The sequence below is a fragment of the Colossoma macropomum genome, unplaced genomic scaffold, assembly GCF_904425465.1.
Source record: "Colossoma macropomum unplaced genomic scaffold, Colossoma_macropomum, whole genome shotgun sequence".
Lineage (NCBI taxonomy): Eukaryota > Metazoa > Chordata > Actinopteri > Characiformes > Serrasalmidae > Colossoma > Colossoma macropomum.
In genome coordinates this window covers 21,049,799-21,074,476 of record NW_023494786.1, presented here as the reverse complement: position 1 = coordinate 21,074,476, position 24,678 = coordinate 21,049,799, and the positions used below count along the sequence as shown (strand labels likewise).

At 37.7% G+C, this 24,678-nt stretch overlaps 1 protein-coding gene across 1 annotated transcript in view; it reads left to right on the top strand.

Annotated features, from left to right (window-relative positions):
• Window positions 1-17,040, top strand: part of ptgir (prostaglandin I2 receptor) — a 43,957-nt gene extending 26,917 nt beyond the window's left edge. Inside the window, exon 4 of the mRNA XM_036563642.1 lies at window positions 16,316-17,040. Coding sequence (XP_036419535.1) covers window positions 16,316-16,594 — 279 coding nt within the window. The 3' untranslated portion in view covers window positions 16,595-17,040. The remainder of the gene's footprint in view (window positions 1-16,315) is intronic.
• Window positions 17,041-24,678: the final 7,638 nt, after the last annotated feature.

Here is a 24,678-nt window from a genome sequence, read left to right as displayed (position 1 = left end):
ATTACAGTTTCAGATGAGTATTGTCGGTGTTTTGATGAATCAAGATATTCAGATAATCTAACAAAACTGAATTAAGTTGGATGAGTAATGCAGGCAAGTATTTGTCACATTACTGATTTACCAAGGCAGATTTAATTTATTGCAAAATGTATCGGAGTTGCAATACGTAGTCATATAAATAGCAATACAAGTATTTTGTCCAAATGATGCAGCCCTCCATTAATATAGGCCTAGCCCTCTAAACAAAATTTTACTTAAACTCTTAAATGGCCTCTGATGAAGACTTTCATTCCACTCCTTTAATTGATAGTTTGACTTATTTTAAGGATGCATGATGATATCGGAATCATATCAGCGCCAGCAGAAATATCGGGATCAGATAAATGATTCGATTTGACCAGTATTTCAAACTGATAATGGATGATGTATTGGCGATGCATCGCTATTGCTTTCTATGTAGTTACTAAATAAAAAACATAAAGGATGTAAAAGGCCTGGCATTTTTTAAGAGGTTAATCACTGTTTGACTGAATCAGATTCTCCCTATGTAAAATGTTTTTTCTTTCTTTCATATGCATAAAAGTAATACAAATACAGTTTAAACAAAAGTTAGGATATTACTTTGATTTTCTAAGTGAAAATAAATTAACACATCCTCTACAGAGAACATACTTAAATATGGCAAATTTTATGCAACTTTTAGTGCACGATTTCAGTTTATTTCCTTGAGTTTAACTTATTTGGAAAAAAATAAAACATAAAATATAAAGGGTGCCATAACTTTTGCACAGACCACATTTATTTTTTTCAAATGGTTATAATTGTTTTCCTGCTCTGCAGTCCTTTAGAACGTTTGGCTCAAATCCTCCTTTTCTGCCATCATTCACTTCTACAAAAACACTTCAGCTTTGTGATTGTGCAGAGGTCGTAGAAACTAAGCAGATTTTTTCATATCCTCTTTTTCAGCGACATTACAAACCAGGAAAAGTACTGTGATATTCTCCACTGATCTCCACCCTCTTATCTGCTTTTAAATCCAATCTGTGAGAGGTGTTGTAAGCCTTGCTAAGACAGCCTGGTGTGAACCCTGCAAACTGCTCTTGAGCTGCCAGGCCCAGCTGGCCAGTGTGTAACCTAACATCATTACTATACTAACACAGTACATTCATCCACGTTCATTTGTGTCAGTGTTGACCTTAATTTTAGAGTTAGCACTGAAACAGATCCAGTCTTACAGTCTCATCACTTTACTGTAGCCTGGATAGTCAGTGACGTCAAGAGCTAATTTCTTACAATTGCTTCTCTATTTTCATTTAGGATTGGGAGTCATGGGATCGGCCAGATCCATAGGATTGTATTGAACTCGCTGCATCCATGAATAATGTAATGAACGTAGGGAATACAGTGGCGTCAGGCTGCATAGCCAACACGGCATTAGAGGGGTACACTTCCAGACCAGACTGAAGTAATGAATCTTCCATGAGACTTTGGGACTGAAGTGTTATTGATTGCGAGTTTTTTCTACTCTTTACAAATACCCTCCACCTCTCAACTACATTATCCCATCAGTAACCAAAGCCCCGTGCTGTTTCTTAGAACAGAGTATTGATGAAAGCTATTATTCGCTCTTCATATGTAATTTTATATTCTATAGAGTAAGCAGATTTACTGACTACAGAGGTCTTAAAGAGAAGCCGTCTGGCTCAACTGCATGGCAACCTCACCCATAAAGTAACTTTTTATTGTTATTGTTTACTAAAACTGTTGTTTTAGTTTCAGTGGAGTAGTTAATGTATCTAACTACTGTAGTGAAATGCATCTAGGAATATCACTCTTTAAAAGCACTTTATAAGTGATAAATAATAGGTCATGGCCAAAAAGAGGTTCCAGTTCCTTAATTTTTTTAAATTTTGCAGAAACCATAGCCCAAAATACTACACATATTTATTACTTTTTAATTTCACCATTGTACATTCACTGTATATAGTAGAGTTGGGCAATATGATGTTATGTGAGAGTGTTATTGTGATAAATTACATCACAGCACGCTTTTATGGGTATATCATGGGTATGGTCAGCACTTCTATGATAGCGGTTCTCAAATAGGTCCTCAGAGGTCCAGATCATTTGCAACACATAGGGATAAAGCAACAATTTTGACCATCTGGGGGTCCCCAAGGACCAATTTGAGAACCACTGTTCTAGAATTTACTACTTTACCAGTTTACCAATTGTGCGAGTGTTCAGTTTGTTTTTGCAAAAAACAAAAATGCTGCATTTTTTCTGTTATTATTTGCCCATATCATGTATCAGCCAAGAATGTCTTCAAATTTTGTGATGTTATTTAAGCAATAGAACATGAGAAGGAATGTGTTACTGTTAATAACATCAAAGGCGTGTACCCTAGAGCATCACAACAGCAGGTTCGGGATTTAATGTAGTCCTGCTGTCTCACTCTTCTTCTAAATCTGACCAAACAGGCTGCAGGTCAAACGTTATCTTATATAAGTTATGTAATGTATCCATTTTATGTTTTCGTATGTGCTAAAGCACCAATGCTCAGCAAAATGATGCAGTCTTAACTGTTATTTGTAATTGTGCCAATTGAACCAATTAGATCAGATATTTGTACAGTTGTATGCGAAAGTTTGGAAACTTTGAAAATCAGTTAACACACCCGGTACAGATTTTAATTTACAATTGCTGTTTATTTATGTGTAAATTTAACATATTAGCAAACAAATAAAACATAAAATGTGGCCAGTGCAAAAATTAGGGCACATTTTATATTTTGTGTTTAATTTTTTCCCACAGTGGTAAACTCAGCAAATAAATAGAAATTGTGCACTAAATACTGCAGGATTTACCGTATTTACAATATGAGTTCTGTGAGATATGATATGAGAGCGGTGAGCGGAGAGCGGCGGGTGGAGTCAGTGGTAGTGTCAGGCTAGGCAGAATATAAAGAATTATAGCTTTGATCAAGATTGATTAGAAGGGCTGTGGTGGGAACTGAAACTGTTGATGGGCGGCAGAGGAAGTAGTGTCTACATATGTGATCGGGTATGGGCGATGTGTGTGTATGAGATTCAGGTCTCAGAGCATGTATTATTAGAGAGAGAAAAAAATTGAGGTTGCTATATGGAGGAAATGAGTGTAGTTTCTGGCTTTGGTTTTATTGCAGGGAACCGTGGCTCGCATGCATGTGGTCGTGTCTCATGGTTTTATAGGAATCTATCTGCTCATTTACATTTGATTGTTATTCGATCACTCACGCTCTTCAGGAGGTGGTTTGAGATGCCCTGGAGACTTGGATGAGCCAAATGTAAATGTTTCTGTTTCTTTAAGCTGCACATGCTATCTTGGCTCTTTCCAAATGTATTCACTAGTATTTCACTAGTGAAATTAATCTCAGACGTCAAAAAAGCTTCATACAGCAGCTCCTGTCACCTCTTGCACCATAAGCCTCGTATAAAAAGAACCAGTTTTTCTTTTTTTTAGTTTGTATAAATCCATAACCAGCATAGAATAAAGTTTCTGCACCCGAATTACTTGGATTTGTAGCATTAAACATGGGAAAAGCAGCTTTGATGCAAATCAGTTTTTTATCTGTCTCACAGAAGATAAATCTCATCTGGACATTATACAGAAATTAAACACATGAACTGACAAGAATAAATATGCTCTGGGATTAATTAGTGAGTGATCTGAAACTCTGGGTGGGTGTGAAACAGTGGTGAAGGGTGATCATATAATTATCTTCAAAATCAGAGGTGCAGAGTGTAGTCATTGGGCCTGGAGAATGTTGACACTAGTGTAAATAAATGTAGCTAAGCTATGATTCTAACTACATTTGCCAGTAGTGTGGAGGTAGCATCATCGTTTTGCAAATCAAATTTTTTCTTCACTGAAGCTAGTTTACTTATTAAGTAGCAGAGTGGCGTGGACAAACATGATATCGGTTAATATGTCCAGGTAGTACAGAATTGTGCAAAAAGTCAGAAACCACACATTAATTATTTAATTTCCAGGCAAAACAGACATTAAGTACAGGTTATTGTTTTCTCATCATCAGGAAAAAAGCAGAAAACAAACATTTAACAGAAAATTGCACAGAAGCCTCTAAAAACTAAATATAATATCATTTTTTCAGTATTTAATATGTCCACTCTTGTCTTCATTACAGCTTCCGTTCTTTTTGAGAAACTTGGTTTCAGTTTTTCAAAAAAATCTGCTGGGATATATTTCCACTAAAGTTCACCAGACACTGGTTACATTTTCTGTTTTAGTGATTCAAATAATCCCAAACACATTCAGTGATGTTGGGGTCTGGACTCTGGAGTGGACAGTCCATCGTTCTGAGGACACTAGCAGCATCTTTATTTGATTGTAAATGTTCGTCATTTTTGTATGTTTGCTCTAAGTAAGGGCTTCTTGACAGCTACACATCCTTTCAGACCCCTAGTGTTGAGTTGTCTTCTCACAGTAGAAGGATGGACAGAAACACCGGTGGATTTTTTCAGATCTGAAGTAAGAACGGACGCTTGATTTTCTCCTCTCTCAAAGATGAAACCTTTAACTGCTGTTTATCCGATGGTGGTCTACCTTGCACAATTGTTAGGAGTTCCATTTTCCCGATCAGGTTTTTAACTGTTTCAGAAACTCTTGTTTTCTCTTATTTTCCATCCTTCCTCCTTCCATATGCATATGGATTAATATCTGATCTCCTCAGAAATATTTCTAGAGAGATTAATTAACTTAATGACCATTTTGGCTGGAAATTAAATACATTTCAGTACCATATTCAAATATAATTTTTAGCAAATCTATTTGTGTATTCTGTGTTGTGTAGTTGGTATTTACCCCTGGCTAAGCTCTGCCCCGTTGTTGTATTTCATTGAATGATAGAATGATAGCTTTCATGTAGCTGAACTGCTTTTTTGCTGGTTGCTTAGCTTTTTTAATCGTGATAATTAAATCCTGTGGGAACTACATATTAAAATCACTGTGCATTGTTAACAAAGTGTGTCATAAGTGTACTGCAAGCAGTGCTTTTGAGGAGTGATGCAAGTGGATGCCTTCCCTCAGTCCAAAAAATGACGTCTTCCAACTGCCATCCCTTGCCTCTTTGATTAATGCCATTATATGACCTGACATACATGTTTAAAGACAAATTAAAGTGCTGATGCTTTGAAATGTGCATTTTAATCACAGTACGAGACCAGAGATATCAGAAAAGGACTTTAAAGGACTTGCTAATAAAGTATATATAGCTACACCTTTCTACGCCTGCATTTATACACACTTCCCAACAGAATCTTTTTTAATACAGTTCATCCAAAACAGAAGTGTTTTACCTGGACTCCTGCTCTCATACACACATTTGATGGAAACATGCAATGCAGTACATAAAATCAGAACAGACTACATGATCTGTCTGAGAGCAGGCTACACAAAACAGTTTTAAACAGGAAAATGGGGAAACTGTGTCAAAATTCAAGTTTTACCACAAAACATACCCAACCACACACTGACAAATGAGTCATCATCCACTGTTTCAGTCTGCTGAAGATGAAGACAGACTGCACCAACTCATCCTCACTGTTGACCTCAAAACATATTCTACTCATGCTTCTCTGACTCAGTGCAAAACTGAAAACCTTCAACATTTAGTCAGTAGAATAGACAGTACCACAGCTGGAAAATAGGTCACAATCACAAGCATGAAAACAGGAAGTGTTTCTGTGGATGCCAAAACCGAAACCCACCAGAAATGTCTCCTACTCAACCTCACTGAAAGTGTCTTACAGTATGTCCTAGACTTGTTCTATTAACCCCTCGAACCTCAGGCTTACAATTCAGAGATTAATATTAAGACCAACTATTCAGTAACCATACAGGAACTATTAAGAAACTAATATGCAAATTGTTGAAAACATGAGAGTCAGAAACCATACTGTCGGCAACATACAGTCTTTAAGGTTTAAGAGGTTAACCAGATTTGACGTGATCTTGTTTCATATGTTCTTGTGGATTCCAAAATACCAGTAAACTGATGTCATCACATCCTGTCACTGAAGCCACTGTCATATAAACGTCATGTTTTGAAAGGAATGTGTGCTGTGTTGCCAACCTCTACTGCAGGCCCAGCCTTGCTCCTTAGCTACACCATTTATTGCCATCCTTAATCGAACACACCTAATCCATCTTAACGTAAGTGTTGTATTAGGGCTGGAACAAAAAAACTGCAGGATATATCTGGAAGAACAGGTTTGGTTCTGGTCTAGCACAGGAGCTCCGTACGTGCAGAGGAGTCATTAAACAGAAAATTGTGTGATCTAGTGTAGTGTCAGATGTCTTTGTGTCAGTTAAACAATGTGAGATTGTTTAATTTGATCAGCAAACTACACGTTGTAGAATTCTGTGGGCTCATCAACATACCATTTGGAAATGCACTTCCTTGTCAAAATGAAAGTTGTTTTCAACTCTGTATAAAATGTATATATTTGAAGAGGGCCTGCAATATATACCACTGCAGTTAAAAATACTTATAATAAAATAGAATACAATATTTAAACTACACTGAATGCATCAATGTATGCTATATGTCTAAAAGTATCCAGACACCCCTTCTAATTTGTGAATTAAGCTACTTAACGTGCTTCTATTGCTGACAAAGTGTTCACAAACAGCTTTTATAATATCTACAGTAAGGCATTTACCATAGCACCAACTGTCTGTTAGAGGAGTATAAAGCCCCGCAGCACTGGGCTGTGGAGAAGTGGAACAGCATTCTCTAGGGGTGATGGAGCTCATCCAAAACCTCTGGGATGAGTTGAAGTGGCATTCAGAACTAATCAACCAACATCAGTACCTGTTGACCAATCTAATGCAACATTTTTGGCATAATTTGAAAATACCTACTGTCCTTTCACAATAAATACATTATGTATTCAAATAGATTTGGTGATATGAGGTTTTGGTCCAACAGCAGCGATATGTAATATCTCATTAATAAAAATATTATATATTATATACTAAATAATACAAACATATATATATATATATATATATATATATATATATATATATATATATATATTTACATTTATTGTCTGCCTTACTGTTAACAGAGTATTCTCTGCACAGATCGTTTTAATTGAGTGGAACGTTATTTTGAGGCCTGTGTTTATCTAGTTTTGCTTAGTTTCCAAGTGCTTTCAAACACTTTATGTGTGCCATCACAGGATGTGGTTTGGGGCTTTGTGTATATTGAGCAATGCTGTCTGTGTATGTATGTACAGTGGTGTGAAAAAGTGTTTGCCCCCTTCCTGATTTCTTATTCTTTTGCATGTTTGTCACACTTAAATGTTTCAGATCACCAAACAAATTTAAATATTAGACAAAGATAACACAAGTAAACACAAAATGCAGTTTATTAATGAAGGTCTTTATTATTAAGGGAAAAAGAAATCCAAACCTACAGGGCCCTGTGTGAAAAAGTGATTGCCCCCCCATTAAAACATAAATTAACTGTGGTTCATCACATCTTTGGAAAGCTGAGTTCAATTTCCCTAGCCACACCCAGGCCTGATTACTGCCACACCTGTTCTCAATCAAGAAATCACTTAAATAGGACTTGCCTGACAAAGTGAAGTAGACCAAAATATCTTTAAAAGCTAGACATCATGCTGCGATCTAAAGAAATTCAGGAAAAAATGAGAAACAAAGTAATTGAGATCTATCAGTCTGGGGAAGGTTATAAAGCCATTTCTTTATTTTTACCCGATTTTCTCCCCAATTTAGTTATTTCCAATTCCACCCGCTAGTTAGGACTCCCCCAATCACACGATACTATCAATGCTAGGAGGGTGAAGGCTAACGTAGGCTTCCTCCGAGACCTGTGAAGCCAACCACCGCTTCTTTTCGAGCTGCCGCTCACGCAACGTCACTGGAGAGCCGGACGCGCTCGGAGGAAAGCGCCAACCGCCAGATCTGTTACGTCAGCTAACAGACGCCTGCGCTGACTAGCATCGCGCTGAGTGATGGGGGGAGAAGGAGGGGCCATCCTACCCACCCAAAGAGAGCGAGGCCAATTGCTCTCTCTCGGACTCGCGATCTCCTGATGATAGGGCCAACGCTTAGACGGTTGCGCCACTCGGGGGCCCATAAAGCCATTTCCAAAGCTTTGGGACTCCAGCAAACCACAGTGAGAGCCATTATCCACAAATGGCGAAAACATGGAACAGTGGTGAACCTTCCCAGGAGTGGCCGGCTGACCAAAATTACCCCAAGAGCACAACGACGACACATCCAAGAGGTCACAAAAGACCCCACAACAACATCCAAAGAACTGCAGGCTTCACTTGCCTCAGTTAAGGTCGGTGTTCATGACTCCACCATAAGAAAGAGACTGGGCAAAAATGGCCTGCATGGCAGAGTTCCAAGATGAAAACCACAGCTGAGCAAAAAGAACATAAAGGCTCGTCTCAGTTTTGCCAGAAAACATCTTGATGAACCCCAAGACTTTTGGGAGAATACTCTGTGGACTGACAAGACAAAAGTTTTTGGAAGGTGTATGTCCCGTTACATCTGGCGTAGAAGTAATACAGCATTTCAGAAAAGGAACATCATACCAACAGTGAAATATGGTGGTGGTAGTGTGATGGTCTGGGGCTGTTTTGCTGCTTCAGGACCTGGAAGACTTGCTGTGGTAAATGGAACCATGAATTCTGCTGTCTACCAAAAAATCCTGAAGCAGAATGTACAGCCATCTGTCTGTGACCTCAAGCTGAAGTGCACTTGGGTTCTGCAGCAGGACAATGATCCAAAACACACCAGCAAGTCCACCTCTGAATGGCTTAAGAAAAACAAAATTAAGACTTTGGAGTGGCCTAGTCAAAGTCCTGACCTGAATCCGATTGAGATGCTGTGACATGACCTTAAAAAGGCGGTTCATGCTTGGAAACCCTCCAATGTGGCTGAATTACAACAATTCTGCAAAGATGAGTGGGCCAAAATTCCTCCACAGCGCTGTAAAAGACTCATTGCCAGTTATCGCGATCGCTTGATTGCCGTTGTTGCTATTAAGGGTGGCCCAACCAGTTATTAGGTGTAGCATTTATAAACTGCATTTTGTGTTTACTTGTGTTATCTTTGTCTAATATTTAAATTTGTTTGGTGACCTGAAACATTTAAGTGTGACAAACATGCAAAAGAATAAGAAATCAGGAAGGGGGCAAACACTTTTTCACACTACTGTATGTATTTGTAGTCTCATGACTTTTCTGTTCATTTGTGATGGCCACAGATAGCCTGCCCTAAATGAGCTCTCTAACCAGTTCCTTTTCACTGTTACTCAACTCATACGAAAACAAATAAACTAAACTCACCAGCGTGTGCCTACTTAAAGAGAAGGGAAGATCCTGTAAGTTTGTGCCCACGTAGCTCTGTCAGAACTTGATTTGTGATCCGCCACAGGATAAAGAGAGTCTGTTTGAGGACCATATGAGGCCTGCTGGACAGGCAAGGGAATGCAGTGGGGCATGTTTGGTGGAGTTGTTTTGACAACGTTTGACGAGGACGATTCATGCGCCTTGTGATGTCGTGCAGATGCGGTGGTACTGGGCTGCTCACACTTAGACTGAGAAGAAGGAAGGGTGGCACTTAATCTGGATGGTATGACACTTCAGTGACACCGTCATTAACATTACTTAGCCGATGTAAATTACTGTAGCCCTCCGTGGATGTAAATGTATGATAAGAGCACATTTTCCACACATTTTGAGAGGACATTCTTGGGGAGATACATCACTTACCCATAGCTGTGCAGCACTATTCTGGAACACCACAATCAAAGAAAGAAAGGGCATACAGTTATAGACTTGGGCATGCAGTTATAAAAATCTCATTTACAAGAATGAGTATTTAAAAACATCTATTGATACATCCAAAAGTGGTTCTAAGGCTGCAAGGAAGCCTATTTAGTACCTTTATTTGTGAAGAGTGTACTGCCTTTTTGCCATAGACCAGATCAGAATGTCTGTAAACATAATGGTTGGCTATACCTCTGGGTGGATAGCTTGCATCCAGTCAGCATGGAAGCAGTTGAATTTACAATAAATTCAAACATAAAACAAAAAACATTGGCAATAACAGTAAATCTTTGTTTGTGTTTTAGGCTGTAATGGCAAATCTAAGCATGTAATGGATACTTACATTTTTTGCCATTTTCCAGCTTTCAGAAGCAGGTAGAGCTGCTATCCCCCTGAGGGATCCAGTTTTTGTGAACACTTGCAGCTGAAGCCAACAACAATTTAGTGAATCATTCATTCTTCCAAATGAAGTTGCCCACCACTATTACATGACCAGTAACTAGTGTAATAGTCAAGATCACAAGTCTGTGTCAAGGCTGAGACTGGACACATCGAGTCTTAGTCAAGACCAGCACTTTATAGAAGTCAAGTTTAGTCAGATTTAGATTTTTTAAGAATATGAAAATAAAAAGATTCATTCATTTTATATATATTATATATATATATATATATATATATATATATATATATATATATATATAAGACCAGGAAGCAAATGATAATGATTGACTGGTCTTGGGAGAACATTACCCCAGTACCGAGACAAGACCAGGTTAAGATGGTCAAGATGTCAAGACTGAGACTGTTCCTTTATGGTCTCAACACCATGACCAGACTGTTACAACACTACCAATAAGTGCAACAGAATGTAAACTATGACAGTATGGTGTTGTGTTGATTGTTATTATAAGAACTATTACTTAGAGGGTACAACATAAGTTGGCATAAGCTATAAGAAACCAATGTTATTAGCATTTATGCTAGCGGCCACAGAATAAGTGTTTTTGCTCATATTTTTACACTTGTCAAAGACAACTTTACACTTTGTTTAATCCAACACATGGTTCTGTGTAAATGTAGATATTTGTGAGGGTGTGTGTGCAGAACAGCGTTGTTTGGCTGTCATTTCAAATCAGCCAAAAAGGTAAGCTAACTGGCAAGGAAGGTAGCTAATTAGCCAAATCAGACGCTTTAGAGCAGGGCTGGGGTACTGAGGGCCAGAATCCAGCATAGTTTGGTAATTTCCCTGCTCAAATATTCCAACCAAACCTAGAAATAACTGATGAATTTAATCAGATCAGGAAAATCAGGAATCCGGCCCTCCAGGACCAGCGTTCCCCACCCCTGCTTTAGTCATAAAATGATTAAAAAGAGCATTAAATCATTAATTGTGGTTATCATAAATGGTTCCAGCTGCTTCTTGAGCAGGTGGGGCAGGTGGGAGCTAGAAACATATCAGTTGGTTCATGTTTGGATTAGTTCTTGTTTTTAAATATGCAGTGTAAAAACACCTTTATAAAGTGAATGTTTCATCATTAAACACTGCAGTGAAATGTTTGGCTGGTCCAAGTTCATGATTATATGACAAAAAATAACCCCACACAAAGTTGTGAAGTTATTGACCTGTGAAGATCAGTTTAAAAAAGCTTTCTGTTCTTCCAGTATTTTTGATTACACAGTTAAAAACTAGTTCCTGTTGTACCAGTGCAGTGCTACCTGCTTGATTTGCCCTATAGTATTTAAATGTAATTACATAATTACATCATTAATTAGACAGTTATGTAAGCAATGGCACTTACATTACATTTTTGTTTTTTTTACATTTTACTTAGCATTGTATTCAAATCATAATAAAATATCTCTTCTGCTTACAAACACAAATGTGAATCAATTGAAAGCTTAGAATCTGCACTTTCAACAGACATTCTTCACATGCGCTAAAGAGCTACAAGTGAGAAATAACTAATGTTGAATTACACCATGCTTTGGTTAGCACTTCTGCTTCTAACTTCTAAGCTTTAAGGACCATTTATTTCTAAGTTAGTTACTTGAGATAAAGTTGATTTTGATGTGTGTTCATAATGTAGTATAGTCACTGGCAGCTTGTGAGGACACAACACATCTTGAAAGTTTTGTTAGCGACGACCCACACTCTTAATAATGGAATTTTTAGTGCTTGGAAGGGCAGAGAGGCCGTCTGCCTCCATACAGCCATGCAAAGATTTCCAGTAAGAGGTGCCTCAAATATCAGGTTTCAGTGTTGTGGTTTTTCACCCATTGTATTCTAACACTAAAACAATGACATCAGGCAAGAGAGGAGTGTGCAGGCAGCTGCACGCGTCTCCTCTAAACAGAGAGAGCGGTAGCAGCTCCCACTGCCCACGTTTAGGCCAAGTCCTGATGGGTTTTGATGAATCGTGTCTCAGTTTGGATACACAAAAACAACCATATGTGCAGGTGCTGTGGCCGGGAGAGGAGAATCATGACCCCATCCATCCACATGTCGCACAAACAACACAGAAAGCCAGAAGCACTCTGTCACCGCAAGTTAGGCTGGTGTCCAGACTCTGACCTCCTCTGAGACGAGATTAGTTGATATTCAGTGTGGTCTAAATTACCCCCAACCTCTCGGGAGCAGATTTATGTGATCATCCACAGTGCCACATATGAGAAGACGTATTTCACAGTAGAGGCTCTTAGGCACTGTGTGTCTGCTAGAACAGGCCTTATAGTGTTTTGTTATGTGCTCGATTTACACTGCATAGTTATTTTGATTGCATAAGTACATCATTAATTACATAGTTACATAACATTACATTTACATCAGCCTGGGCATCAACATGGGCATGGATGGCTTAGCCTGCCTTGAGACTCCAAGCCCCCCCCCACCCCAGCCCCCAAACGCAGATCTGCTGGAGAGGTGTGAGAAGACGATAAACTGCTTAAAATATTCACAAACTTGTTAAAATATATTAACCATGCATGATGATTTTTTTTAAGATGTAGACATTTGATTTGTTTACTGTAGCCAATCAAAATTACCACAATCTGCATCATTACTGAATGTGTGCAGTAGTCCAATCCAAGCCCTTTATTTTCTTAGCCCTCTAATCACTGTTTAGCAACCATTGCTATCCACCATTATCTGCGCCATCCTATCAGTCTGTGCTGTGGGTATATTTTGAAGTTGCAGCTCAAGATACAGCTGACAGATGTTCCTGGGAGACCTATAAAAGCAAAACTTGATACCCTCACAGAATAGAGTGTGTTTCCTACCCATTTCCAAAGCCAAACACACTTTTTGTACATGTTGGCGTGTTAAAAAAAGTTGCTACGTTGTTGTTGTCATTGTCAGTGGGCTTCAAATTTCCTACTCAAAATGCTCTTTTACTAAAATAAGTTTAAATAAGGTGTGTCAAAGCACATGTCTTCTTCCACAAATGAAGGTATCAAAGATGCAATTAGCCCATACATTTTTTTCATGTCTGCTGTGGTAGTACGCTTTAGCTTAGAATACATGACAGTTTAGGTTTTTAAGTTTGCTTGTTTTTCCTCAATTTTGTTAGCTAACCTACATCTCAGCTGTTTAATTTTAACTCAGTTATGTGGGCTTCACTAGGGTATTTTATAGTGCCTGTCAAAACCAGATGCATGTTTTAGGGAAGGCGTTGTTGAGTTTATGTGAAGCCTGCATTCTAGTTGTTGTTTTGTAGCTGTGGATTAGGTAGGATGATGCCTGCACTGGAGGGACACATTGTGTTTGAAGAATGTAGAAAATGTATCCTGAAAAGGAAACTTTTTTGTGCACATGCATACAATGGATTGCTTCATTCTGGTGCTGGGGTCTGATTTACATTTGATTTATATTCTGCATTGACAGGTTCAAGTCACTTCTGACCATTTCCATCTGTTTCAGTGTTCAAAAAACATGGCTAAAAGGAAGAGGATGTTTTTGCTTTATCTGAAACAAAACGGTACACAAAATTCAATAATAATCTTCTGTTCTACTTAAAGACACAAACATGATTTGGAGTTTAGAATCAACAAAATTTCTCTGCTTTTTTCTGTAAACTTTGAGTAAGAAATAATATAAAATTATGACATGCTTTTCTTATTCCCAACAATAACTGTGGCTTCTAAGACTTACGGAAAGAAGGATGTAGATCTCTAAGCTCTTCAGTATATCTTTTAGTGCGATTTCCACATTAACGTTGGCTGTGAAAGACAAAACAAGTGGGGATTGGGATTCAAAACCAGCCATCTTTTCAGGATCTCAACACAGAACATGTGCTCTCCATCAGTTTGGTCAAAACAAATGACTTTCCCAACCTTGGCCATGTCGCAATCCAAGAAAACACGCTTCATGCCAAAAGACTAATTGCTGCCATTTAGCATCAGTCGCATGTTCCCCTTTTTTTTTTTTAACAACCCACGCAGCAAATGCCATATCATATGATGAAATGAGAAACTGAACTCTTCTGTTTGGGGACAAAGTGAAATGAGATATGTCACATCTGTACCGAACTCCTCCCTGTGCGTGTGGATTATTAGTATTATACCAGAGCCCAGCAATGCACGCTCATCCAAACCATTGTACGAAAGATTTAAGCCAGGACACAGCCATAATTACTGTACTGATCTGTTGAACGTTTATTGCAGGAAATACGCAGCTAAAGAGGCAATAATGTTAACGAGGACAGATGTTGTGCGCTTATTGTGTGTTGTGCTAACTTTTTGAGGAGATTTGGTCGTCACAAATACACCTATTCTTCAGTGCTTTACATGTTTTGTACACTCTGTCCAAAGTCCCACTACAGTAAGACAGATTTGTTTCATATATTTGATCTATTAATAGTTATGCTGTGGTATCAGTTACTTGGTTAAACTGGTCCTGCAAGTCATGTTATTGCATTGTGTCGTCTAGTCTTTCACCTGCCACATGTACTTTATGTACATTAAAACATGTTTGGCAATTGCAGTCTTCAGGAACCATATATAAGGTGTGTAAATATATACAGAATAAATATATAAATAGCATAATGAAGTTTCTGTTCTGGGTGGTCTCACAAACAATATTCAGTATTCAATTTCAATATTCTTTTTTTAGGTAATATTTACTTTACAGTCTACCCTGTCTCTTAGTGTGGGCGATATGTCAAAACTGTAGTATCACAATACTTGAAGACATTTTTATGATGTTATCATGACATGATATTTAGGGGTAGAGTTTTGCAAATAAGATGGAACAGACAAAGTGCACCATCAAAACCGCAGTGCAGTGTTTAGAATGGCTATGAATAAGTAATTATTTTTATTTAACGTTTGCAAAAATAAAGTTAAAAAAATGAATAAAAGATTATCATAATGGGCTAAAATCTAATCACCTGCTTGTGTCTTTGTAGTGTGTGCAAGTGTTTTAAAACTGATAACTGTGCAAAGCCAATGTAAAATCAAATAAACTCAATATTCACACACACATGACCGCATCACAACAAATTGAATTGATGCTAGTGGAAATTAGCATTACAATTGTGTGGGTAATTTATTGTGCAAAATTATATATAAGAAATCTGCATTAAATACTATTATATTATCATGTTTGCATCATTATATGACAAAGCTTATATGACAAAAGCAATATATCACGATGGGTGATGGGTTGTTTTTCATCATTGTTTTCCACTTGGCAACAATAGCATACTCTCACCTTAACACATTTCTTAGTGGAAGATTTTTTTTTTATTACAATTAATTAAAATGTATTTTGCAAAATTGTATATTTTATGATTTTTACTTTATATTGCTGCCATTTTCTTAAAACCATAAGCCACTGTAACCATCTCATAATAAAATCCTCTCATGGCTTATTGCTTTAAAATACAGCCATATGCAAAAGTTGGGACACCCCCAAATTACATTTTGTTGATTTTCTAAGTAAAAATAAGTTACATATCCTCCACAGGGAACATACTTAAATATGCCATTTTTAAGGAAATTATAATGCAATTTTACAATAATTTCTATTTTTTTTCTGCTAAATATAACATACTGGAAAAAATAAATCATACAGTATAACGTGCCACATTTTATGTTTAACATGTTAAATTCAGCAAATAAACACTGCCTGTGTAATACAATGCACAGAAGTGTGTTCTCTGTAGAGGATGTGTTAACTTACTTTTTACTTTTCAAACTAAATTTGAGCGGCATGCACAAACTTTCACATACAACTATGCACTGGCTGTTGTTGTTGTTCTCTCTATGACTGGTCTGATCGGCCTTTTATGAAGACATATGTAGTTATTCAATATTCCAGAAGAACGATACCTATGATACTCAGATAGAAAATCATATCATGACATGATTTATCATGTTGATAGCATATCATCATAGTGTACATCCATGTCTGACTCTGTTTTTTCTTGTCTCCGATCTCTCAGATATTTGGGTTTGTCAATGCTGTCAGCCCAGTAGGCAATGACCAGCAGAATCTTCTAGCATTCCGATTCTCCGCCCTCAACCCCGTGGTGGACCCCTGGGTCTTCATCATCTTCCGCAAGTCTGTCTTCCAGAATGTCCGTGCATTCTTCCGCTGCCGCTTCAGTAGGGCAGCGGTGAAGGCCACACCCCACAGCGGTTTATCATTTCCCCTGCAGAGCGGAGGACCTGCGAACTCTGCTGCTCTCCAGAGCAAGACTTACTCCAACATCCCTCACTGAAGCACTGAAGTGGAGCTATGAACGATGCTGGACTGTGGAGACTTAATTAGTGAAAAAGTATTGTAATGCACTAAGACCTACAAAATAGGAAGCTGAGGAACATGGACATCCAGGAGCTACTTTGAAGGGGATATGAAAGATGTTGTATAGTACCCCAGAAAGGACGCTTTCTCCCAAAGCTACTGAAAGAGATAATATGTGTAAATACAGGACTGAGGCTTCTGAAGGCCTATGTGTACACACCTCAGCATGTGAAGCACAAACCGTGCTGAGTCCCATTATTGACTGCACTGAATGCACTGAATTTACTTGATTCAAATGTGAACATCATGTACTTCATGAATAAGTTACATGTTACACGAACAAATAATTGCCAAAAGTAAACTGAATGACAAAACTGTGTTGATAATATTTATTTTATTCATGTGGAAAGTATGTACAGTGAAAACCACCCTTCATTTATTGAATTTTCACTTATTGAATTCAAAAACAGTTTTTTGGAGACCTGCTTTCAGTTTTTCAAATGAATCTGCAGGGATATTTTTCCACACCTCCGAAGTTCAGTCTTAGGAGTTGGTTGCATTTTCTCTTTCTCACAATCCAAGAAGTCCTAAACACATTTAATGATGTTGAGGTCCGGACTCTGGAGTGGTCAGTCCATTGTTCTGAGAACACCAGCAGCTCCTTTGTTTGATTTCCTTCTTTTTTATCTATTTTCTTTTCTCAGTAACAGCTTCTTGTCAGCTACACATCCTTTCAGACCCATAGCGTTGGGTTATTGTCTCACAGTGGAAGGATGGAGCTTGATTTTCTCCTGTTTCATAAAAGATAAAAGCTTTAAGTTCTGTTTGGTGACAGCTTGGCTAGTCTATCAAGTCTTGCATGGTTGCTAGTTGTTACATTTTTTCTGTAACTTTTAATCATTTTTGAACTACACTTTTGACAAGTTCTGTTTTTTTCACTTCTTTTATTTTGACTTGGATTATCTTATATCTCCTCAGAAATATTTCCTGAAAATGATAACTTGAACTTAATGGCTGTTTTGACTGGAAATTAAATGAAGGGTGGTCTCTCACTTGCACAGTACTTGTATCAGATAAATTCAGTGCATCGCGTTTTTCAGTGTGAGCACTGAACGTTACTTCAGAGCTTTAAGATAGAACTATTGGTGTCTACACTCTAGAATAAATGGTCCATTTACACATGTAACACATATAGGGCACTTTCAACAGCTTATGCAGAAAGTTGGTGAAGTATAGTTAGTACCTGACAGAATGGACCATGTTGTAACTATGTTGTACAGTATATTAAATATTGTATTTAATTAAGAGGCATTCATTCCAAATATGAAAGCAAAAGCTGGTGATCCTTTAGTTTGGTGCCTGCAGGTCAAATTAAGTGAGAAGATTCCTACTTTAATTCGTTAAGAGACATCAGTAGGTGACTGAAATATTGTCATTGTCAGTAAATACGTTTTCTTTATCTCAGTAGTGACTCACTTGGTGCCTGCTCTTGCAAAACTCAGAGATGTGATGGCACCATCACTGCGGTTATCACTGTGTCACACTGTTTCAGTTCATTTCAAGGCTCTCACCAATGCTGCTTTCAAAGACCACAATGAGCTGTATCACTCGAATCTGACTCTAGTTGTGCAGGAGGGAAGATCTCTGGGAAGGGAGTGGGTGGTATCACGGCAATAAGATATGCCATGGTATTTAAATATGATGTCTGTACTGATGACAGTATTTCCAGAATATGACATTTCAAATATCATTTCCATGCCTGAATGGCCAAATATACACATTTCACCCATTTATGTTTTAGAGGTGCTCACTGATTGGTGTTGTGAGAGCTCACCAATATTTGATGCTGATAGAAAAAAAGGGAAAATCAGAGTCAGGAGAAACCTCAGAAAAACTAAGCATGAGAGTAACACAGTAACAGCGAAGACCTACACAGAACACCACAGAACACTGTTCAATTTTGGCTTTTATTCTAACACCAGCCACTTCACTTTACACTCTGAGATATTCTCTAAAAAGGTATAATTTTAGCATCAGTAAGCTGGAACCAGGCTTGTGCTGTGTGGCTTGTGTGGCTTGTGCTGTGTGGCTTGTGTGGCCTGCTAAGCTCTCATTAGCTTAGCCAAAACAATACAGTCTTAAACACCACAGAACTGGTTTGATTTTGGCTTTCAGTCACTTTAACATCAATCACTTCACTTTGCATGCTAAGATTTCCTCTAAATATGTGTCGTTTTGGCATTAGTTAGCTGAAATCAGGCCTGTGCTATGATGTTTGGAAAACACTAAGTCCCAAACACCACAGAGCATGTCCGATTTTGGCCTTCTGTCACTCCAACCCCAGTCACCTGACTTTTGCTCTTTCTGACATTATTTTTTTTCTATTCTAAACTCGTCTCAGCAGGACACCTAGTTAGAATCAAACCTGTACTGTGCTGGGTAGCATTGTTTGGGTATGTAGCCTACTCACTAAGTTAACATTATGTTAGCCAATCAGGCTACATGTTCAAACACATACACCTTTCCTTCCCTTCGACGCCAGTTGCTTGACTTCACTCCCTCAAATTTGAACATTATCATCTAAACTTGTAGCAGTGCTTTAATTAGCCAGTATCTAACATGTTCTGTGGTGAGCAGAGCTGAGCTGTTATCATGCTAGCTAAGCTAATGCTGACCAGCTCCTCTTTCCTAGTTTACAGCACTGTTTAACATTTATTCATTGTTAAATAGATTTTTTGACATTGATTGAATAATGGCTTGAAAATCATGGACAGTATTCACCTATTTGGTGACCATGCAAGTGAACCACTTTTTGATTTCTTTCAATCTTGAAATAACACAGGATGAGACAGCAAAAAAAAGCATCATAAATGCTTTTACGTCACTTTCAACACCCGGGGTTATGCATGCAACCCCGGTAATACCGTATACAACAGTTACCACCCAGCCCTACTCTTGCATGTATGCGATTGAATTTAATGGCATTTGAACTAAGCACTCTATACAAGAATAGTGCCATTTCAGGCTATGATGTTGAGTACAGTGTTTTGTTTTGTTTGTTGTTTTTCTTTTTCCGTTGAGGTTATTTCAGTAATCATTTCTTCATTGAAAATACATGGTTAAAATATTGTGTAACAACATGTCTAGCAGCACATAAAGCAATTTGCACTTTCCTTTACCCGATCAGTTGGTCTGTGGTTCAGTGTTTGCAATGTGACACAGAAGATAGACCATGGTGTAACATGTGGTATCAATTTCTTTTTAATGTTAAACTCTTTCAGGTCATTTCTGTGGTGTATCTGAGGTAACGCCTGTTTTTGCCTAACTTTCTCTCTCTACTCATGGGACATTTTAATATTCAGGCCTTGTCTGTTCCAAATTTTCGGAATAAACTTTCCGAAGTGCCACATGGCTACTTTCTTGACTGTTCTGGAAGCCAGTACAACAGATGCTTAATTGGAATCATAAATAGCAGACATGCTGGAAGCAGGGCCATTACCGTCCATATATGGGTGAAGTTGTATTGGAATGTGGTCACTATCACCTTAGACTAATGCTTTTGTATATAGAGCTCTTGAAGCAGCGGTAGGCACTGATATCGACAGCGGAGAGTTTATAGACAGTCACCCAAACCTTTCAAAACAGATGTATTCTTGAGTGTGCTTACAGTGAAGGCTACATCAGTAATACTTAAATTTACATTGTTATACAAAATATAACAACCATTCGTTATCATTTATGTAAAGTAAAATATTGGACCTAGTAGCTATGACATGCCTGATTGTGACCATCTTCTCTGCTATAAATGTACTTACTAGAAGAATGCAGTTTGCAATGGAAATGTTAGATGGTGAACGTGGTAGCTCTGTATTTATGTGCTGATGTGGTTTGAGTGCGTTTTTTTTGTGTGCAGTGATGTATAAAGCTGTTTCCATGCAGACGTGCACTTGGCTTCTTTTGTGTATATTGGAGTTTTCCTTGCAGTGTTGCAAGAGAGAGATTATACTTGCCTGTTCATGGAGAGTTGTAAAGAAATAAACATTTCTAAAAAAAAACATGGCTGTTTTTTGGGATAACAGCAAACACACTGGCAGGCTATATGTTGGAAATGCCAAGAACAGAACAAATTTATGGATCCAGAAATGACAAAGGTTTCTTAGCCAAGAGTCGAAAACTAGTTCAAGGCAACAGAACTTCAAGGCAGAAACATGTCCTAAAGAACATGAGTGTTTGGAATAGATGAAAAACAATACAACAAGCTAGATTAATTAATTTTAGCTGCTAATTTACTACAAAAAAAAGCTTTTACGTTTCCACCTGTGGTTTACCCATACTAGACTATAAGACTTTTTTGCTGTTGTTTTTGTTTATTTATATATTTATTATACTAATCGAAATCCTAAGATCCGGCCGGGTGACCTGGGTCGTTTCTGTGCGGAGTTTGCCTGTTCTCCCCGTGTCTGCGTGGGTTTCCTCCGGGTACTCTGGTTTCCTCCCACAGTCCAAAAACATGCAGTCAGGCTGATTGGACATGCTAAATTGCCCCTAGGTGTGAGTGTGTGTGAATGTGTATGACTGTCTGTCTGCCCTGCAATAGACTGGCGACCTGTCCAGGGTGTATCCTGCCTTCCGCCCAATGACAGCTGGGATAGGCTCCAGCACCCCACCGTGACCCAGAAGGATAAGTGGTTTAGATGATGGATGGATGGAAATCCTAAGATGTTTAAACTGGTCTAGCAACTTCTTGCATGTTTGCACTCCATTACAAGTTTTTTATTATCTGTGAGTCGCTCCGACAATTACATCTGCACTTAATCCTATTTGGCTAAGCAAAAGCATAACAGACACACACAAAAAAGCACCCGGACGTGCTGCGTGCAGTTTCAAATTAGTGTAAGCTGTGTGCTTTCAGCAACTTTCTCTATCATTAATCAGAAGTCATTTGGATTTGGGTTCCATCAGTTACATGGTCTGCTAACAGCAGAGTGGCTCAGTGCCTGCAGAGTGGCTCAGTGCCTTCAGCGGGGCGGCATGGTGGTCTTTATGCCGATGAGTAATGACCAACTTTTGTGTAACATAAACTCATATGAGACAAAGAAATGCACTGTCAACAAGAACTGGCTTTTCAGACAAAGCCATTTATGCATCTGACAATCTTGAATTTGTGTCCACTGCACAATTAAACAGGCCTGGCAGCATGTAGTTTGCCAGATGTACACATTATAGGGAAGTGAAGACTGTCACATTTACAAACACGTTTGGTTTGACTAGAGGTTTTAAATAAAAGGGGATTTCAACATTTCCTCCAATGTTTAATTTCGTCACTGTCATAACACAACTTTGCTTCACTCAAATGGTAACATTACAGGAAAAGAAAAAACGGTAATGCTTTCTATTAAAGCTGTGTTCATAAATAGTTAGAACAGTGCTTAAAACTCTTGGTAACACTTTATAAAAGTTGTAACATAGTTAATTATTAGCTAATCTGGAACTAAGCAGGAACAAATGAGTGCAAAGTGGTTCATAATGCCAAATAAGCCTTAGCCTTTTAAAGTTTCTGAACAAAACAAGCCAGTCAGTACAGTGTGGTGTAATGCTCTCCACCTTCTATGAGGGTACATGTTTCTGTGAATAATGTAGGATATAATCCTTTATATTTAGAGACTGCACACTGTGTAGTGTACCTTGTCAGACTCAGCTATTGAGAAATTAATGTTGAATTGGTCACAAATCTATTCTAAGAAACCATAGTTACTACTTAATTCTCTGTGAGATTTTTTTAGTTAAGAGTGAACTCACCTAACCATTAGTTCACTATTACCTACTGAGTAGTTAACTAGTACTCCTTGGTAGTTAATAGTAGTTACTTAAGTGTTAATGCAGCACTACTCATTCATTCCTGCTTAGTTATTAATAACCACAAAACAGTATTGTAGTGTTACCAAACTCTTTGTAACATGGTGACAATGCTTTATAAGCATATTTAGAAACTCTAATATTGCCTCACAAGGTTGTAATAATGTACTCTAATTATTTTTTGATGACTTATAAACATGTCACAAATCAAAATCCATTTTAACACCTTTTAAAGAGATAATGATCTATTCATAATTATAAAGCACTTACAATACTTATTAACAATTACAAAACAGGAACATTTAAAATGCTATCACTGAATGACTGTATTTTAGGTTAATCACAGTTGAATGTTATATGTGACGTACTGTTTATGTGCTCTATGATATACTGCGATTACTGCATGATCACCTTGGAGAGCTATTTGGACATTGTAGGATAAACAAATGTTCAAAACAATACAATGGTTTCTACTGCAGTTCTCTTTAGAATTTTGAGAAAGTAAGGAATTAAGAAAATGTTAAGGAAATATTTTGAAATTGCAATAACATACATGTGCTTTTTGGAATGAAATGCTTCCACTTCACGTTGTATTTATAACAAAGAATAACATGAAATGTTAATCACTTAAATCAGTCAATGGCCTTTTAAACATTTATACTGTTTCTCTAATTGTCAGTATGTATATTAGGTGCTTTATAATTATGCACAGGTCCTTATCCATTTAAAAGGCATTATAATGAATAGTGACACTTGTGTTACTACATGTTTATGTACCAAAGAATGAATTATAGTTTACAATAAACTGATATATAATTAATAAATATTAACGCTTACAAAGCACTGTTACCAGAAAAACTTTCTTAAATTTATACATAAGTTAATGTAACTTTTTATTAAGATTTTATCCCTAACATTGTTGGAGCATTTCTATTGGCTCATTCACCACAAATATTTTACACAATGTTATGACACTGACAGTTAAGGTTTATTTGAACAAAAGATTACAACAAACTCTAAATGACAGCGGCTCACTGGTAAATAACAGAACTAACACTGAGCAACAATCTAATGTGAGGTCTAACATCATAGAGTAAATGTAAAATTAACTTAGTGTGAACATGACTGCACTATGGCATTGCAGCTCTATTTACAGATTATTCATTTCCATGACTCAGGGCAATTAAATTATCCCAGCTGTCCATATCAAACACTGGCATCATTAGGAAAGCGTGATGTGGGGAGTTTATGAATGTTCATTAGGACCATGTGCATCATATGTAAGTACAGTCACTATCTCTGCGTAATGGACATGGAGATGTCTGAAACAAATGTCATTCTGCCTATAAAAAGTCTTCACATGATGCCTCAGGTTCTCTGACCTCAGTTTGATTGAGTCAGTCTGACTCTATTGGATGTTTTAATATGCACAAGTCTTTTACTACTCAGGAATAACGTTTGGTAAAGCTCTTCTCATCAGCTGATTAGCAAAGCCTGCATTAGCTGAATTTTCTGTTTTAGAAGGGACAAAACACTCATTTCCACATGACTGTGGTCCTAAAGGATCTGAGCTTGCCAAACTAGCTCTATATGTTAAAGCAGTGTATTTTAATCCAGATCCTGGGGACTCACTGTCCTGCAAAGTTTCAACTATTCCTGATCTCAACACACCTGATCCAGCTCATCTACTCATTGTCAAGTACTGATTGCTGATTTCCAGGTCCTTAACAGATGTGTTCAGACAGGGGCCTGGTTGAAACTGTGAAGTGCTGTGGGGTCTTTAGGAGCAGGAATAAGAAACACAGTGCCAAAGCCTTCTTTTATCATCATGACTTTGGAACAGGACTGCTGCAGTTCAGTTTTAGACACATCAGTAAAAGCATTAGCGCAGTGGTTCCAAAATACAATTCCTGGGGACACTACTTTATTTTAGAACTCCTGATTCAACTCATTACATAATTCACTGGATTAGATTTGGTCTCTTGAAGTGCACTTTTGCCATTTGTGTACCAAATACTTTTGTAATTTACTTTTACATGACCATTGTCCAAAATCTCTTTATATCTTAGAATTAGACAGGCTGTTTTGTTGATGTTTTGAGGCTATACTCCTTGTACCTTCAGTGTACATGGGCAGGTTAATCTTACCCAATTTTTTAGCTGTTTTCAATTCCATTAGCTAGGTCTCACCCAATCAAACAAAATT